This window comes from Salvelinus fontinalis, chromosome 19, assembly GCF_029448725.1.
Source record: "Salvelinus fontinalis isolate EN_2023a chromosome 19, ASM2944872v1, whole genome shotgun sequence".
NCBI classification, from domain to species: domain Eukaryota; kingdom Metazoa; phylum Chordata; class Actinopteri; order Salmoniformes; family Salmonidae; genus Salvelinus; species Salvelinus fontinalis.
The window spans coordinates 8,649,381-8,664,799 of record NC_074683.1 but is presented as its reverse complement, the minus strand read 5'-3'; the positions used below and the strand labels follow the sequence as shown (position 1 = coordinate 8,664,799).

Genomic DNA, 15,419 nt, shown 5'->3' with positions numbered 1-15,419 from the left:
TTTTACTTTCTTCTCCAACACCGTGTTTTTGCATTATTTAAATATGTTTCATTATTTATTTGAGACTAAATTGATTTAATTTAGTAAAAAAAGTGTTCATTGAGTATTGTTGTAATTGTCATTATTACAAATAAATATATAAAAATTTAAATTAAAAAAATAAGTGCTTTTTTTGGTCCTCTAATGACTGTCTGTCTGTCTGTTGGCGTTGAATCATTGGCGTTGAATCATGATAATCCGTCAACCTCCAGTAGTTACAAATATACAGTTGAAGTCGGAAGTTTCCATACACAGCCAAATACATTTAAAAACTCAGTTTTTCACAATTCCTGACATTTAATCCAAGTAGAAATTCCCAGAATAATAGAGAGAATGATTTATTTTAGCTTTAATTACTTTCATCACATTCCCAGTGGGTCAGAAGTTTACATACACTCAATTAGTATTTGGTAGCATCGTCTTTAAATTATTTAACTTGGGTCAAATGTGTTGGGTAGCCTTCCACAAGCTTCCCACAATAAATTGGGTGAATGTTGGCCCATTCCTCCTGACAGAGCTGGTGCAACTGAATCAGGTTTGTTTGCTTTTTTATGGCGGTTTTTGAGCAGTCTCTTCTTCCTTTGAGCGGCCATTCAGGTTGTCGATATAGGACTCGTTTTACTGTGGATATAGGACACTTTTGTACCTGTTTCCTCCATCATCTTCACAAGGTCCTTTGCTGTTGTTCTGGGTTTGATTTGCACTTTTCGCACTAAAGTACGTTCATCTCTAGGAGACAGAACGCGTCTCCTTCCTGAGCGGTATGACGGCTGCGTGGTCCCATGGTTTTTATACTTGCGTACTACTGTTTGTACAGATGAACGTGGTACCTTCGGGCGTTTGGAAATTGCTCCCAAGGATGAAGCAGACTTGTGGAGGTCTACAAAAAAAATTCTTAGGTCTTGGCTGATTTCTTTTGATTTTCCCATGATGTCAAGCAAAGAGGCTCCGAGTTTGAAGGTAGGCCTTGAAATACAGCCATAGGTACACCTCCAATTGACTCCAATTATGTCAATTAGCCAATCAGAAGCTTCTAAAGCCATGACATAATTTTCTGGACTTTTTCAAGCTGTTTAAAGGCAGTCAACTTAGTCCATGTAAACTTATGACCCACTGGAATTGTGATAGTGAATTATAATTGAAATAATCCATCTGTAAACAATTGTTAGAAAAATGTATTGGTGTCATGCACAAAGTAGATGTCCTAACCGACTTGCCAAAACGATAGTTTGTTAACAAGACATTTGTGGAGTGGTTGAAAATCGAGTTTTAATGACTCCCTAAGTGCATGTAAACTTCCGACTTCAACTGCATATATAAAAAAAGTCTGTCTGTCTGTCTGTCTGTCTGTCTGTCTGTCTGTCTGTCTGTCTGTCTGTCTGTCTGTCTGTCTGTCTGTCTGTCTGTCTGTCTGTCTGTCTGTCTGTCTGTCTGTCTGTCTGTCTGTCTGTCTGTCTGTCTGTCTGTCTGTCTGTCTGTCTGTCTGTCTGTCTGTCTGTCTGTCTGTCTGTCTGTCTGTCTGTCTGTCTGTCTGTCTGTCTGTCTGTCTGTCTGTCTGTCTGTCTGTCTGTCTGTCTGTCTGTCTGTCTGTCTGTCTGTCTGTCTGTCTGTCTGTCTGTCTGTCTGTCTGTCTGTCTGTCTGTCTGTCTGTCTGTCTGTCTGTCTGTCTGTCTGTCTGTCTGTCTGTCTGTCTGTCTGTCTGTCTGTCTGTCTGTCTGTCTGTCTGTCTGTCTGTCTGTCTGTCTGTCTGTCTGTCTGTCTGTCTGTCTGTCTGTCTGTCTGTCTGTCTGTCTGTCTGTCTGTCTGTCTGTCTGTCTGTCTGTCTGTCTGTCTGTCTGTCTGATGACAGGCCAAGCAGAGTGTCCAGTCCTTCCACTCTACAAGTTTGGTACATCTAAAAAGACTCAGAATACATGAGGACATCAACCTAACTAAGATTCTATGGTGCCCGTTATTGTGTGAAATCTAAGTCGCCTCTGAGAATGATTGAAATCACTATTATGCACTTTCTATTGGCTATAAGAATGATATGCATGTTATTATGATTGTTATGCAATTGAACAATTTGATTGCAACGTAACCACCAATCTCACAAATAAGGTGTCACAAAAAAATATCACAACACATGACAGGCCTGCAAGTAGCTGTCATGGGACAATTTGGTTTACGTAGAGTTTCATTTTCCAAAAGTAGGCTCCGCACAACCTCGTTCCCTACCACACAAACAACCATAGCAACTACAGTACCTTGCAAAGCCTTGAACGGATTAGAGGGCCATTGGTGCTGCAAAGACATGGTAGGAGCCATGTCCCTGGCATTGCCAATGGGATCTGACTTGAAGTTATGATCCAAAGTGCATAAGTATTCTATTTCACAAGGTAGTCACAGAAGTGCCTGTGATATGGCTGAGGGAGCAGAAGTAGTATAGGACAGATCGTGATTCACTTAATCCCCTTATCACCCCATCTGGCATCATAATCACTGGCTGCCATTGGCCCATGTCCCCTATGTCTTTCTTAGTGACAACATTTTGCACATTCTATGCACAGAGTTAATACCCCACACATAAAGGTGAAAATGATAATTGAACAATTGTGATTAAACATATATACTGTCAGTCACTACACAGTATGTAACTTATCCAAACATCAAATACTGTGTTCGATTGTAATAATCAGTGATTAAAGTGTCTACCCTACACAAACACCACTAACCATTTAAACGCCCACAGGCATTCGCCATCTAAATAATACTTCATACAATATTAATGATTTCGCTTGAAGAACATTTTAATATTGAACAGTTGAACATTTAATATTGAATGTTGACAACGGTGATAGAACTCAAACAATGCGTGGCCAAACTGGTTCCTCGCAGAAAACATATGACAGAGAAGCAAAAATGATATGGACAAGGGCAAATGATATACACAATAGACTTTCTTATGAAAACGCACAGTTGACAGGGGCTCAGGCAAACTGCTTTCTCACGACTGGAATAGCTTTTAAAGCCCATGTAAAACAAAGGCATGTCAAGCAAAGGGCCTCGGAAATAATTCCGAACAGGCATTCAGGCCAACCACAGTAAACCAAAACCTGGCCAATCATGCACAAGCACACTGGCTGCTCCAATTGCCACGGCAACTAGCACCAAGGCAGACACCACCACTACTAACTCTAGCCCTGTCCCTATATCTTTTATCATTTAACACTACCACCACCTTTTTGTGGGACAAAGTGTTTCAAAGACAAGTAAAGCGTTCCCATTACTTTATCATGAAATCTGATGACATATAGACACTAATTCTGCAGCTTTACATGTTGAGAGTAAGCAGTTTTGCCTAGAAACAGACTACCCTCAAAGACTGACTGGGGGATTCAAAAGACAGACTTGGCACACCCATTTATGGGGATAGTGAGGCTAGGGCAGTGATGTCACCGGTTTCTCAAGTGCTTGTGAAGATGGGTCGTGACCCTGCAACTGGGGGATTGTGACACATAAACAGCTGGGCAGTCTGACATAGTCCCTTTGTCTTGACAATGGCAAAGCTCAAAAGGCTGAGTGAAAGCCTGTCAGCCTAATCAGGTGCGAATGCAGCCCTCATCACGGTGTTACATAAGGAGCACATTGAGACAGGCTAACAAGGAGCCACACTGTTCAAGCCTGAGGTCACCAAGGTGTCATTCTACTTCTTCACTGCTGAGAAATTGAAAAATTTTACTCTCGAAAATCAAAAGAGAATGACAAATCCATGCTAATCCCCTGGACTTTTATAAACAATAGAGCCAGGGGTGCATTAGAGAATTGCAATAACTATCTGATTTTTCAGTGTGAATCCTGGGTCAAGTGGAAAGGGGATCGGGTATAAAGGGCTCATTTGTGACTGCCATAACAAGCGAAGAGTGACAGCTTAGTTTATTTGGGGAAGATAATCAAGCACTACAGGCATCTACAGGAGAACAAACAATCACAACGTATTCTAAAAAGCGCACAATGGTGGGCACCGGAACAAACTGGAGAATAGTAAATATATGCTGAAAGCAACTCGTTCAAAGCTGAGGAGCAAGGTTTAACGCTGCTGATATTCTTCGGTTAGCGCTGAAATTTCAGGCTTTACCATGAGTCAGAGGTCTGAGTTGGGCTAACCCCCCCTTCGCCTCATCCCCTCCCCCAGCCAGAGATGCCTAGTGTGAGTGTAATTAAGACCTGCAGGGAGCCAATCACCTCCAGGGAATGGGTGATGTGGTCAATGAACAAGCCACAGCCAACCTGACTTGACAGTCTCTGGGATAATATATATATATATCAAAACTTTTCATTATGACTTTCAGTCGTTTCTTGACGCACAAGCATCATTTTTAGCTGGAAACATGAGTGCACTCCCATTTTAGCAAATGTAAACTCGTATATATCATACATCACAAATTAAACATTGGCTCAAATTAAATCTGAGCAGTACAAAAACAGCATTGCACCTGACCTGCGATGAGAAAAGGAAGATGTTTTGATTCAAATCAAAATTAGATTTGTTTTGGTTTTACTACACTAATTCCAAATTAATTTCTGTAGATCACGAACTGCAAAAACAGTTGTGTGACCATGTTGTATTTTTTGCCGCAGTGCAAGCTGAATTTAAAAAGTAATAATCTGAATTGAATGTGTGTACAGAGCACTCTGAACGGCGAAACAGCAATTGCTGTGCACTCCGTGACAGGTCTGGTTGTCCCACTTCGCACGCCATTCTCTGCTCTCATCAGAGATGCAGTATGTGAAATCTGACACATTTGCATAGGGAGCGAAATTAGAAATAACCTTATGCTTAAAGCTGAAGTTATTACAAGTCAGCAGGCATTTGAATGGAGTCTCCGTCGCTCAGAGGACGCTGGGCAGAAAATGCTCTGTCATTTAAATGAAATGGTGCAAATTTTGTACTGTCACTAAGAAAGATCATATTTCAATAATTTCAAAACCCTATTCCCCCACTTCGGTTAAAAATATTTGCATGTTTTTTTTCTGGATCAAAAAAGGGCCTTGAGTTGTGGACGGGGCATGGTCGGCCAATCGGGGAAGCTGGATTTCAGAGGCCATTCCCCTTGGCAGTGTAGAGATTTTTTTAAATATTTAAGCCAAATAATAATATTTTTTTTTTTGGGGGGGGTCCTTCCATCAAAGCAATTGCCTGCATCATTTCCAATCACCCAAATTTTTGGGGGGAAATATGCACAGTACCAGTCAAAAGTTTGGACACACCTACTCATTCGATATTCTCTATATTTTTACTATTTTCTATAATTAGAATAATAGTGAATAGAACAAAACTATGAAATAACACATATGTTATATTTGAAATTCTTCAAAGTAGCCACCCTTCGCCTTGATGAAAACTTTGCACACTCTTGGCATTCTCTCAACCAGCTTCATGAGGTACAGTAGTCACCTGGAATGCATTTCAATTAACAGGTGTGCCTTGTTAAAGTTCATTTGTGGAATTTCTTTCCTTAATGCGTTTGAGCCAATCAGTTGTGTTGTGACAAGGTAGGGTTGGTATACAGAAGACAGCCCTATTTGGTAAAAGTCCAAGTCCATATTACGGCAAGAACAGCTCAAATAAGCAAAGAGAAACAACAGCCCATCATTACTTTAACACATGAAGGTCAGTCAATCCAAAACATTTCAAGCACTTTGAAAGTTTCTTCAAGTGCAGTCACAAAAACCATCAAGCGCTATGATGAAACTGGCTCTCAGGAGGACCGCCACAGGAAAGGTAAATTACCTCTGCAACAGAGGTAGAGTTAACAGCCCAAATAAATGCTTTAGAGTTCAAGTAACAGACACATCTCAACATCAACTGTTCAGAGGAGACTGCGTGAAATCAGGCCTTCATGGTCAAATTGCTGCAAAGAAACCACTACTAAAGGATACCAATAATAAGAAGAGACTTGGGCCAAGAAACACAAGCAATGGACATTATACCGGTGGTAATCTGTCCTTTGGTCTGATGAGTCCCCACAAAAATGTGGGGATCCAACCGCTGTCTTTGTGAGACACAGAGTAGGTGAACGGATAATCTCCGCAGGGGTGGTTCCCACCGTGAAGCATGGAGGTGGTGGTGAGACTGTGTGGATGCGGCTTCGCTGGTGTCTTGGTCTAATTTATTTAGAATTCAAGGCCCACTTAATCAGCATGGTTACCACAGCATTCTGCAGCGATACGCCATCCCGTCTGGTTTGCGCTTAGTGGGACTGTCATTCGTTTTTTAACAGGACAATGACCTAACACACCTCCAGGCTGTATAAGGGCTATTTGACCAAGAAGGAGAGTGATGAGTGCTGCATCAGATTACCTGGCCTCCACAATCACCCAACCTCAACCCAATTGAGATGGTCCAACTAATCCCAAACCGCAGAGTGAAAAAATAGCAGCCAACAAGTGCTCAGCATGTGGGAACTCCTTAAAGACTATTGGAAAAGCATTCCAGGTGAAGCTGGTTGAGAAAATGTCAAGAGTGTGCAATGTTGTCATCAAGACAAAAGGTGGCTACTTTGAAGAACCTCATATTTTGATTTGTTTAACAATTTTTTGGTTTCTACATGGTTCCATTTGTTATTTCATCGTTTTGACGTCGTCACTATTATTCTACAATGTAGAAAATAGTACAAATACAGAAAAACCCTTGAATGAGTAGTTGTGTCCAAACTTGACTCGTACTGTAACATCCTACCGGTTGCAAGAATATTGTAAATCCATTTTCAGGACCCTGTCTTTCAAAGATAATTCGTAAAAATCAAAATAACTATATAGATCTTCATGGTATAGGGTTTAAACACTGTTTCCCATGCTTGTTCAGTGAACCATAAACAATTAATGAACATGCACCTGTGGAACGGTCATTAAGACACTAACAGCTTACAGACGGTAGGCAATTAAGGTCACAGTTATGAAAACTTAGGACACTAAAGAGGCCTTTCTAATGACTCTGAAAAACACACATAAAAAAAGATGCCCAGGGTCCCTGCTCATTTGCGTGAACATACCTTAGGCATGCTGCAAGGAGGCATGAGGTCTGCAGATGTGGCCAGGGCAATAAATTGCAATGTCCGTACTGTGAGACGCCCAAGACAGTGCTACAGGGAGACAGGACGGACAGTTGATCATCCTCGCAGTGGTAGACCACGTGTAACACCTGCACAGGATCGGTATATCCGAACATCACACCTGCGGGACAGGTACAGGATGGCAACAACAACTGCCCGAGTTACACCAGGAATGCACAATCCCTCCATCGGTGCTCAGACCGTCCGCAATAGGCTGAGAGGCTGGACTGAGGGCTTGTAGGCCTGTTGTAAGGCAGGTCCTCACCAGACATCACCGGCAACATCGCCTATAGGCACAAACCCACTGTCGCTGGACCAGACAGGACTGGCAAAAAGTGCTCTTCACTGACGAGTTGCGGTTTTGTCTCACTAGGGGTGATGGTCGGATTCGTGTTTATCGTCGAAGGAATGAGCGGTACACAGAGGTCTGTACTCTGGAACGGGATCGATTTGGAGGTGGAGGGTCCGTCATGGTCTGGGGCGGTGTGTCACAGCATCATCGGACTGAGTTTGTTGTCATTGCAGGCAATCTAAACGGTGTGCGTTACAGGGAAGACATCCTCCTCCCTCATGCAGTACCCTTCCTGCAGGCTCATCCTGACATGACCCTCCAGCATGACAATGCCACCAGCCATACTGCTCGTTCTGTGTGTAATTTCCTGCAAGACAGGAATGTCAGTGTTCTGCCATGGCCCGCGAAGAGCCCGGATCTCAATCCCATTGAGCACATCTGGGACCTGTTGGATCGGAGGGTGAGGGCTAGGGCCATTCCCCCCAGAAATGTCCGGGAACTTGCAGGTGCCTTGGTGGAAGAGTGGGGTAACATCTCACAGCGAGAACTGGCAAATCTGTTGCAGTCCATGAGGAGGAGATGCATTGCAGTACTTAATGCAGCTGGTGGCCACACCAGATACTGACTGTTACTTTTGATTTTGACTCCCCCTTTGTTCAGGGACACATTATTCAATTTCTTTTAGTCACATGTCTGTGAAACATGTTCAGTTTGTCTCAGTTGTTGAATCTGGTTATGTTCATACAAATATTTACACGTTAAGTTTGCTGAAAATAAACGCAGTTGACATTGAGGACGTTTCTTTTTTTGCTGAGTTTATAAATTGCAGTGGTACTTCATCCAAAGCCTTTTCAAAAAGTCAGATATCATAAACAGCCCTGGTTTTCCAGATTTTTCATAGTGTTATACTGTTTTCAGTACTTGTCTTCTATTTGATCCAATGTATCATCCATGTAAAAAACCTGTCTGATTAGGATGAATAATATCCGACAATCCCTGTTTAATTCTAACTATGCAGTTTGCATAGTGTAAGGGGCCTCCACTTTTTTTAATGGACCTATATATTTACCACTTGGGTCCCGTTTCAGTATTAATGAAATCAGACCTTGTTGAGTATGTGATAATCGACCATTTTTATAGGAGTGGTTAAAAAATGCTAATAACAGTCCTCCACTGGTATGCCATTCAGCCCTGGAGTTTTCCAAGTTCCTCTGTAATTCAGCCTTCACATACGTCTTTCTGTACAGCTGTTAATTGTACATTATTAATAGAAAACAAATACTTACAATTAACTTTGGTTAGTAGAGATGGAGGAGACAAACTAAAACATATGCTTAAAGTACTTTGCTTCCTTGATCAAAATATTGTTTGCTGAATCATTGGTGATGCCGTCATTTGTAACAAGTTTCAGTAAATTATTTTTGGTAGAATTTCTATGTTGAAGATTACATTTAAAAGAAAGTGCATTTTTCCCCATATGCAATCCATTTCGCTTTATTTTTAAAATACATTAGACTTGATTTTTCTTGAAAAAGTTTCGCCTTTGTTTTTCCTCTAACGGATTCTGCTCCTATATTTCCTTTCTTAATATGAATTATTTTGACTTACATCGCTTTTGTTTTAAAGATGAGCATTGAACTGCATGGCCTCTAAAGGCACATCTAAAAGTGTCCCATACAATAAAGGTGATCTGCTGTCAGTTATAAATTCTGCTGTCCTGGTTAAAAACAAGTTGTCATCCAATAGGCTTTGATTAAATTTCCAATATCCTCGCCGACGTGGAAATTATGTAAGAGTAACTTATATGCCAATTATTTGATGGTCCGACCGCATTCTGTCCCCATCAATTTATTTTACTTTTAATGCCAGCACTAATGACATAAGTAGTCAAGACAACTAGCTTGGTTTGTCTCCGCCATGTACAGTTAAAGTCGGAAGTTTACATACACTTAGGTTGGAGTCATTAAAACTCGTTTTCAACCACTCCACAAATTTCTTGTTAAACTATAGTTTTGACAAGTCGGTTAGGACATCTTTGTGCATGACACAATTAATTTTTCCAAAAATTGTTTACAGACTGATTATTTCACTGTATCACAATTCCAGTGGGTCAGAAATTAAAATACAAAGTTGTCTGTGCCTTTAAACAGCTTGGAAAATTCCAGAAAGTTATGTCATGGCTTTAGAAGCTTCTGATAGGCTAATTGACACCATTTGAGTCAATTGGAGGTGTAACTGTGGATGTATTTCAAGGCCTACCTTCAAACTCAGGGCCTCTTTGCTTGACATCATGGGAAAATCAAAAGAAATCAGCCAAGACCTCAGAAAAATAATTCAACCTCCACAAGTCTGGTTCATCCTTGGGAGAAATTTCCAAACGCCTCAAGGTACCACGTTCATCTGTACAAACAATAGTACGCAAATGTAAACACCATGGGGCCTCGCAGCCGTCATACCGCTCAGGAAGGAGACGCGTTCTGTCTCCTGGAGATGAACATACGTCAGTGCGAAAAGTGAAAATCAATCCCAGAACAAGAGCAAAGGACCTTGTGAAAATGCTGGAGGAAACGGGTACAAAAATATCTATATCCACAGTAAAACAAGTCCTACATCGACATAACCTGAATGGCTGCTCAGCAAGGAAGAAGCCACTGCTCCAAAATCGCCATAAAAAAGCCAGACTACGGTTTGCAACTGCACATGGGGACGAAGATCGTACTTTTTGGAGAAATGTCCTCTGGTCTGATGAAACAAAAATACAATTGTTTGGCCATAATGCCCATCGTTACGTTTGGAGGAAAAAGGGGCAGGCTTGCAACCCAAAGAACTCCATCACAACCGTGAAGCACGGGGGTGGCAGCATAATGTTGTGGGGGTGCTTTGCTGCAGGAGGGACTGGTGCACTTCACAAAATAGATGCCATCATGACGCAGGAAAATTATGTGGATGTATTGAAGCAACATCTCAAGGCACCAGTCAGGAAGTTAAAGCTTGGTCGCAAATCGGTCTCACAAATGGACAATGACCCCAAGCATACTTCCAAAGTTGTGGCAAAATGGCTTAAGGACAACAAAGTCAAGGTATTGGAGTGGCCATCACAAAGTCCTGACCTCAAGCCAATAGAACATTTGTGGGAAGCTTGTGGAAGGCTACCCAACACATTTGACCCAAGTTAAACAATTTAAAGGCAATGCTACCAAATACTAATTTAGTGTATGTAAACTTCTGACCCACTGGGAATGTGATGAAAGAAATAAAAGCTGAAATAAATCACTCTACTATTAATCTGACATTTCACATTCTTAAAATAAAGATGTGATCCTAACTGACCTTAGACAGGGAATTCTTATTCTGATTAAATGTCAGGAAAGGTGAAAAACTTTAAATGTTTAAAAGTATTTGGCCAAGGTGTATGTAAACTTCAGACGACTTCAACTGTATATCTCACTAGGTCAGGATATTTAAGCCTCCATATATCCACTTGTTCCATTATATTTGTGATTTCCTTAAGTGCATAAGGGTGATCGTTTGCAGTGTGATTTCCTTTACGGTCCATTGAGGTATTTAAAACCATATTATAATCTCCCACCATAATAATAGGGTCTTGTATTGCTTGTAGGCTTGATAAATTATTATAAAGTGCATTCGGAAAGTATTCAGACCCCTTGACCACTTTTTGTTATGTTACAGGCTTATTAAAAAATGGAGGAAATAAAACATTCCTCAATCTACTGACAATTCCCCATAATGGTAAAACAGGTCTATTTAAGGTCCCACGGTTGACAGTACATGTAGAGCAAAAACCAACCCATGAGGTCGAAGGAATTGACACTCTACGGACAAGGCATATACCTGGGGAAGGGTACCAAAACATTTCTGCAGCATTGAAGTTCCCCAAGAACACAGTGGCCTCCATCATTCTTAAATGGAAGAAGTTTGGAACCACCAAGACTCTTCCTAGAACTGGCCACCCAGCCAAACTGAGCAATCGGGGGAGAAGGGCCTTGGTCATGGAGGTGACTAAGAACCCGATGGGTCCAGAGTTCATCTGTAGAGATGGGAGAACCTTCCAGAAGGACAACCATCTCTGCAGCACTCCACCAATCAGGCCTTTATGTTTGAGTGGCCAGACAGAAGCCACTCCTCATGTAAAGGTATGTGTCAGACTTGGAGTTTGACAAAAGGCACCTAAAGGACTGTCAGACCATGAGAAACAAGATTCTCTGGTCTGATGAAATCAGAATTGAACTCTTTTGCCTGAATGCCAAGCGTGACGTCTGGAGGAAACCTGACACCATCCCTAAAGTGAAGCATGGCGGGGGCAGCATCATACTGTGGGGAGGTTTTTCCAACGGCAGGGATTGGGAGACTAGTCATGATCGAGAGAACGCTGTACGGAGCAAAGTACAGAGAGATCCTTGATGAAATCCTGTTCCAGAGCTCTCAGGACCTCAGACGGGTGAAGGACAAGTCTCTGAATGTCCTTGAGTGGCCCAGCCAGAGCCCAGACTTGAACATCTCTGGCGAGACCTGAAAATACTTGTTCAGCAATGCTCCCCATCAAACCTGACACAGCTTGAGAGGATCTGCAGAGAAGAATGCGACAAACTCCCCAAATACAGGTGTGCCAAGCTTGTAGGGTCATACCCAAGAAGACTTGAGGCTGTAATCGCTGCCAAAGGTGCTTCAACTAAGTACTGAGTAAAGGGTCTAAATACTTATGTAAATGAAATATATATATATATATATATATATTTTTAAAATAAACTAGCAAAAAAAAAAAACTGTTTTTGCTTTATCATTTTGGTCTATTGTTTGTAGATAGCAGGGGGGAAACTATTTAATCAATTTTAGAATAAGGCTGTAACCTAACACAATGTGGAAAAAGTCAAGTGGTCTGAATACTTTCCAAAGGCACTGTACATTCCTTTTCTTTTGGCCAGGTAAAAACTGATCATCTTTTCTTATTATCTGCTGAGCCATTACAATTATAATTGGCTATACTTATATCATCGTAATGAAATACAAGTTTCAATTCTATTTATCGTAATATATATGTTTGTAAACTTACCATTAAAAAGCACCATAATGACTGTGTCCATATAGCTATACCTTGGAATTCTCACTGCTACTAAGTAAACCTCCAATTGTTCTCCACTATTCCACCTGCTAAAACCTCCCCCCATCCCAAGTTGGACTGTTGTCCCAGTGACTGGCAGACCACCCCTGTCCACCTGGCTTCTAGGGCCTTTGAGAGACTGGGACCAATCATTTAAAAAGATCACGCTGTTCCACCCACAAAACAGAAGCAGATTAACTGCCAAAAGCATTTCCAATGCGCTCACCTCGATTGTATACAATATATATATATATATATATTTAAAAAAACTTGCATATCTTACTTTATCTCCACAATTAACGAATAATATGCTCAATAATGTCAGCAGTTCATATGAAAGAATGTTACCTATAACCAGGATTGGCATTACAAAAATAACATTTTGGCAAGCAATTATTGTGATTAATCCTGTATTTTCCACCACATCATTACCCCATAGCAACAGATGTGGGATACATAAACACACACCACAAGATCAGATGTTCAACAGTTGTTCGATCCCCGAGCCCAACTCAAGAGAAGACTTGGATGTGCGTATGTATATCTACATTTTCACTTTACATTTAACAGTGTTACCCAAGCATGCACTGAAAGTTATTCACTTAAGCACAGGAACTCCATATGATGAGATCAAGCAGGACAGAACAGAGCCAGGGTCCAGTGAGGAGTGAACGCTGATCCAGTGACAGCTTTCTCCCCCCCCCCCCCCTTTTTTTACAGAGCTGGTTAAAAGTAGTGCACTATATAGGGAATAGGATGTCATTTGGGATGCGGCCCATGGCAGGGTGAAGAACAGCATGCAGATACAACACCACCACATAGGCCTACATAAATACTGGGTCACTGACCCTTGTCTGAGCTCTTCGCTTGTACATGTTGTGCCATTAGAACAAGTGCGCTGTTCATTGCAACGCTATTGCTGATGCAGAATCTAGCTACAAAGTCAGGATCTCACAGTCACATGTTCTTTGCGATTTCTCTGCAGCGTGTGCTTCGCATACTCACACAACTGGTTCTGCGTCCTCACGCCCTGCAGTTTTAGACTTTTAGCTCATGCCAAGTATGACCGAGTCATGCGAGAATTTAAACGTACACGTGTCTTGCGGCTTGGTTTTTATTTTATTTCTGGCAGTGTCATCCCTTCTCAGATCACATGTAATGCCCGAGGATGTCAACTGGAAATCATTACAGGGGGACATTGCATTTTCTATTTGTCTATGTAAAATAAAATATCTGCTCACCTGAGTTGCGCCACTTTTGGTCGAGGGTAATAAACAATCGGAGACGAGGGATGAGACGGTTGAGGGAATGAGTTCTGGGAAAAGGCTTGGAACAGGAGCAGCCAGCAGAGACTCTTCTCCCTCTTCAATTTTCCTGGAGAAAGGCAAAGAATAAGTATATAAAACATTATACTGACAACCGCTGAGCTCGACTCTTAACACAAACAACATGCTGTCTGTCGGGCAGTCTTTCCATCTGGAATGAGGAGAGATAGGCATCATGGTAATGTCATCGCAATGATATATCAGATATTAGATGCCTGGAGCTTTAGGAGCCTACAACCAGTCATGGGATCTCCTTAGCCTCTACCTGAGACATCATATATCACTGTCAATACCCAAACTGAAGCATGTGTATTGCCAGATTCTACTGTACACCTCCTAGCTATTGTTAGTGCCTCTGTTGTGAATAATGTGTCTTCTGTACATTCGAGGGGGTCAGTAGGACTGAACAGTTGATACTCCCAGACAGACACAGACAGGCTGACCGACAGTGAGACTAGCCATGTCTGCGACTGTGTGACCCCCCCGCTCTCAGCCAGTCAGAAGACACACCAAGCAGAGGGGCAAACTGATTTTTGACGAGACGATGCACCCTTCAGCAGTGTGCAGCTTAGAAAGAGCCCTTGGAGCCTAGCTTGCTCTAAGTCAGCATAAAGAACATTCGAACTTGACATCATTTAAAACAGAGTTTGGCTAACCTCTATACGTTACAGGCTACACACTGTAGAGCCGGGTCACCCCGTTCATGCAGTGAATCCACAACGGAAATACAGGCCTATGATCATTGTGTTTATCTGACATGGATTTCTGGTCGTGTCTGTATGAGGGAGAGGCCCTGATGGCCGTTACGCTGTTTACTTCACAAAAACTCAGCCAGCGTGTCCGTTTAATCTGTTCATACAAAAACGAGCAGAAAAAGCAACCCTGTCCGTGTGGGGAAGACCGGCCTGACAAAAACGGTCACCACATTTGCCATTAGTATCATGAGAAGATATGAAATTGAGATTTAACATGGTTTATATATGTGAAGGCATTTCACGGTAAAGTCTACACCTGTTGTATTCGGCACATTTGACAAATACATTTGAGGGCCTTGAATGGTAAAAGGTGGCTCACATTGACATTTCCTTACTGCTATGTAAACACACAGCAGTTACTAAGTTACTAAATACAAGCATCAAAGTAACAGGTGTTTGAGTCGAGTCCAGTTCTTTCAGCGTACTCTCAAAATTGGGTAAAACTATTCTCTCGCAGACAGTCCTGCATTTACCGGTACAAAGTCTACGGCAATTGTTCAACTGGGACCTCTGTGCCCTGCTGTTACGAATACAAAGGGTGTACTATTCCTCTGTAGGAAAGCACATTGTACAAGCGCACTAATCACATATGTTAAATATTAACTTCAAGTTGCGAGTTACAGTATAAAGTAAGATAGATACGCTGAGACTGAGGAAATTTGGGGATATATATTACCAACACAAGGTTTGTGTTTTAGACTGTTCATTGAAAACATAACTATGACTAAAAAGAAAAATGTGACACTAAATCACATTCATTCACACCAGCCATTCCAAAGGAGAAATTAACAATAC

At 41.6% G+C, this 15,419-nt stretch overlaps 1 protein-coding gene across 2 annotated transcripts in view; it reads right to left on the bottom strand.

Annotated features, from left to right (window-relative positions):
* The window catches only part of LOC129816316 (growth factor receptor-bound protein 14-like), a 57,025-nt gene that overhangs the window by 29,526 nt on the left and 12,080 nt on the right, over positions 1 to 15,419 (bottom strand). For both annotated transcript variants that reach the window (XM_055870638.1, XM_055870637.1), the window contains one exon: positions 13,786 to 13,918. In XM_055870638.1, the coding sequence (XP_055726613.1) occupies positions 13,786 to 13,918 (133 nt within the window). The remainder of the gene's footprint in view (positions 1 to 13,785; positions 13,919 to 15,419) is intronic.